The 3,373-nt window shown below is 67.0% G+C and overlaps 1 protein-coding gene across 1 annotated transcript in view; it reads right to left on the bottom strand.

The window, feature by feature from the left end:
* The window catches only part of ERBB3 (erb-b2 receptor tyrosine kinase 3), an 11,094-nt gene that overhangs the window by 6,470 nt on the left and 1,251 nt on the right, over positions 1–3,373 (bottom strand). The window contains exons 3-12 of the mRNA XM_025191369.1: positions 2,758–2,883; positions 2,404–2,469; positions 2,194–2,312; positions 1,784–1,925; positions 1,466–1,579; positions 1,154–1,274; positions 906–979; positions 725–815; positions 352–551; positions 1–109 (exon numbers count right to left, since the gene is read on the bottom strand). The exon at positions 1–109 is cut by the window's left edge and continues 48 nt beyond it. Of these exons, the coding sequence (XP_025047154.1) occupies positions 1–109; positions 352–551; positions 725–815; positions 906–979; positions 1,154–1,274; positions 1,466–1,579; positions 1,784–1,925; positions 2,194–2,312; positions 2,404–2,469; positions 2,758–2,883 (1,162 nt within the window). The remainder of the gene's footprint in view (positions 110–351; positions 552–724; positions 816–905; positions 980–1,153; positions 1,275–1,465; positions 1,580–1,783; positions 1,926–2,193; positions 2,313–2,403; positions 2,470–2,757; positions 2,884–3,373) is intronic.

Here is a 3,373-nt window from a genome sequence, read left to right as displayed (position 1 = left end):
ACACAGACCCCAGCCCGGCTGTAGTGGAAGCAGGACAGGCACTGGTCAGGGCCAGGCCCCCAGCACCCGTCGCTGGAGCACAGCGGGTCGCACACCTTCCCTTCTTGCTCTGCAGGGACCAGGCGTTAGCACTGGCATTGCTCTGCGGAGCCCAGGCACCCAGGTGCCCTGCTCCAACCCCCTCCCCTGAGCCAGGACACAACCTGGTGTCCGGGTTCCCAGGTCTAACCCCACCAGCCCCGGATCCTTCTCAGGCTGGGGAGAAAACCCAGGGGTTTGGGCTCCCTGCTCCACCCTGCTCCCCTGAGCCAAGATTGGAGCCCGGCGTCTGGCCCGGCCTGGTGCACTCACGGCACTTGGCGCGGGGCCGGTTAGTACGAATTTCCAGGTCCTCGCGGCTCCGCGAGAGCCGGGCCCAGTTGAGGCTGTGCAGGTAACAGAGGCGCCGGTTGTCAGAGATGTAGACGCGCCCGGCGCTGACCTCGCGCAGCGCCCGCAGCCCCAGCGCCGTCACGTTCTTGTTCTTCATGATCAGCAGCGAGAAGCCCCGGCTGCGGCGGGCACAGGGTCAGCGCTCGCCCGGACGCCTGGGTTCCCACCCCCAGCCGGTCCGGCCCCCATGCCTGGGAACAAGGTCTGGCATGGGAGCCCCCCATGCCAGCCTCCGGCAGGGATGGGGGGTCCTGCCAAATATGGTGGGGGGTCCCCCCAGCTTCCCACTCACTTGTAGAGGCTGCGGCCACCGATGGTGACCAGGTTGGAGAAGACGCTGAAGTCGTTCATGTGCGGGGGCCACGACTGGATGTTCAGGTAACCTGGGGGATCGTGGGGAGGGGTCAGAGCACCCCGGGGACCCCCCAGCCCTGCCCCCCCAGGTCACGGGGGCCTTGCTCCCCCTGGCTCACCAGTGATCTCCCGCACCGTCCGGAAGATGTTCAGCTTCTCAGGGTCCAGGGCCGAGATGTTGTGCCAGGGGTCCCTGCCAGGAGCACCGCAAATCAGGGGGGGCCCCAAGCCAAGCCCCCCCTTCCCTCCTGGGGATACGGAGACCCCCCTCCATGGTTGGGAACACCTCCTCCATCAGTTGGGCACAGTTTGGCTGGGCCCCACCCCAGCACCAGCCGCATGTTGGGGGGGGGACCATGGGCCTCACCCGTTGAGCCCGGTGACGAGGAAGTCGAGGTTGCCCAGGATCTTGGTGCAGTTGACAAAGGCGTCAATGTTGCTGGAATCCACTGTCTGGTGCCGGCTGCCTGCACCCGTCCCCTCACAGGCTAGGGGACAACAGGCATGAGCAGCACCCCCGAGACCCCCCGCTCCCTGGCCCTGCCCCTCTGCACTGCGCCCCGGGGGCCTGCTTGTCCAGCCCGCGCAGGCAGCCCGGATGCCTGGGTTCTCTCTGCCCCCACCCTGTCCTGGCCCCACACTCCCTGGGGGCTCCCTGCCTGCCTTCCTGACCCCGTACCCTTGGGGCAGAGCCCGGGGCAGGGCTCGCAGATCCGCAGCCCGTTCTTCTCCACCTCCATCTTGTCGCAGGGGCAGGTGCGGACGCAGGAGCTCCCATCTACCACGAAGTTGTCTGTGGGGGGAGTGGGGTCCAGCGGTCAGAGCCAGCAGCCCAGGCACTTGGGTTCTCTCCCGGCTCTACCTGGGTGACTCCCAGGCAAGCAGTGCAGCTGCAGACCCTGTGCCTCTGTTTCCCCAGATGGTGACAACACCCACCCTTTGCATAGCCGGGCCCCATCTCCCCCCACCCTCCAGCCGGGGCAGCCCTGTGACTCACGTGGGCAGCTCTTGACGCAGACACTGCCATACTGGTACTTAGTGTTGGGGTTGGGCTCTAGCTGGGAGGTCACCTTGTTATAGAGGAACGGTAGCGGGCACAGGGGCACGCACGCCCCGCTGTCGTTGAAGTGCCGGCAGGCCTGGGAGGAGGGGGGAGGGATTAGGGACCCCAGGACAGACACATGGGCACACCTCCCCCTCGCACCCAGGACAGACAAGGAGACCCCCTCCCCCCTCCGTGCACAGGGACGGACAGACAGACAGACAACCCCTCCCACCCCGCACCTGGGCACAGGTGGGCAGAGAGACCCTTGGGCTTAATACAGGGCACAGGGGCAGACAGACCCCCTCCCCCGCAACCCAAAACACACAGGGACAGACGGCTGGACACAGCCACGCAGTACGTACGAAGCAGTCAGTCTGGCGGGGGGCGGTGCAGCCGCCCGCACACTCGTCGTGGCAGCACTCGTTGGGTGCCGGCCCAAAGCAGCGCCCATTGCACTGGGGGGCGCAGATGGTCTTGGTCACTGGAGGGGGAACGGATGGGTGTGATGGGGGGGCACAGCCTGAGACCCCCTGTCCTGGCTGCCTCCCACCCCCCCCCGGGCAGGTACCCACGTTTCTGGCAGTCCTCAGGGCCGGGGCCCCAGCAGTGTCCTCCACAGCTTTCATGGCAGGGGGTGCCTGGTGGAGAGAAGCCCCCAGCCTCAGCCAGAGTGTGAACCCAGACCATCCCTGGCCCCTGCCATCCCTGGGCCCATGCCAGGGGTTGAACCGAGGTGTCTGGGCTCCCCTCTGCCAACCCCTTGTCCCATTCCCCACCCAGCACCAGGGGTCGAACCCAGGTGTCTGGCCTCCGGCATCCCCCCTCCCCAACCCCTGGCCCTGTTCTCTCCCCTGCTCGTTGGCAGGAAAAGAACGGAGGAGTCCTGAGCTGTGGGAGGACCCAGAGCTGGGGGGGATGCCACTCACAGTTGTGGCTGTTGTTGCCCACGACGGGGAGCACGTGGGGGTCCCGCATGATGTCGCGCCACTCGACTGTGTCCACGTAGCAGAGCTGCTCGTTCTTCTCGATATAGACGCCCCCAGCCAGGATCTCTGCAGGTGGCAGATGCTGGCACCGGGGCGGCATGGGCACCCCCAGGACCTGCCTCAAGTACCCCCCAGCCTGGGCCAGGGTCCCCCCACAGGTCTGGCTGGAGCTTCCACCCCCTCCGAGGCTATGACCTTGCTCACACCCAGGCCCCAAGGGGGTTACATGGGCAGGGGGTTGAACAAGGGGAGCAGTCCCCCAGCATCCCAGGGTGCTTTGCAAGCTCAGGGCTAAGCAAGGGCCAGCAGACCACTGCACCTGCCTGTGACCAGGGCCGGGCTCCCCCCACGGGTCTGGCTTGGGACCTCCACTCCCTGCAATGAGGCCACAGCCTTGCCCTGCTTTGGGGTCCCCCCACACCCAGGTCACATGGGCAGGGCGGCTGAACACAGGGAGTGGTCCTCCGGTATCCCAGAGCGCTTTCCTACCTAGCCAGACGCTGGGCCAGGTCCCCCCCCCCCCCGCGGGGGAGCAGCAGGGAGTCATCCTGGGGGA

The sequence above is a fragment of the Alligator sinensis genome, unplaced genomic scaffold (genome assembly GCF_000455745.1).
Source record: "Alligator sinensis unplaced genomic scaffold, ASM45574v1 scaffold1065_1, whole genome shotgun sequence".
Taxonomy (NCBI): domain Eukaryota; kingdom Metazoa; phylum Chordata; order Crocodylia; family Alligatoridae; genus Alligator; species Alligator sinensis.
The sequence above is the reverse complement of the archived record's forward strand: the minus strand, read 5'-3'. Positions and strand labels throughout refer to the sequence as shown.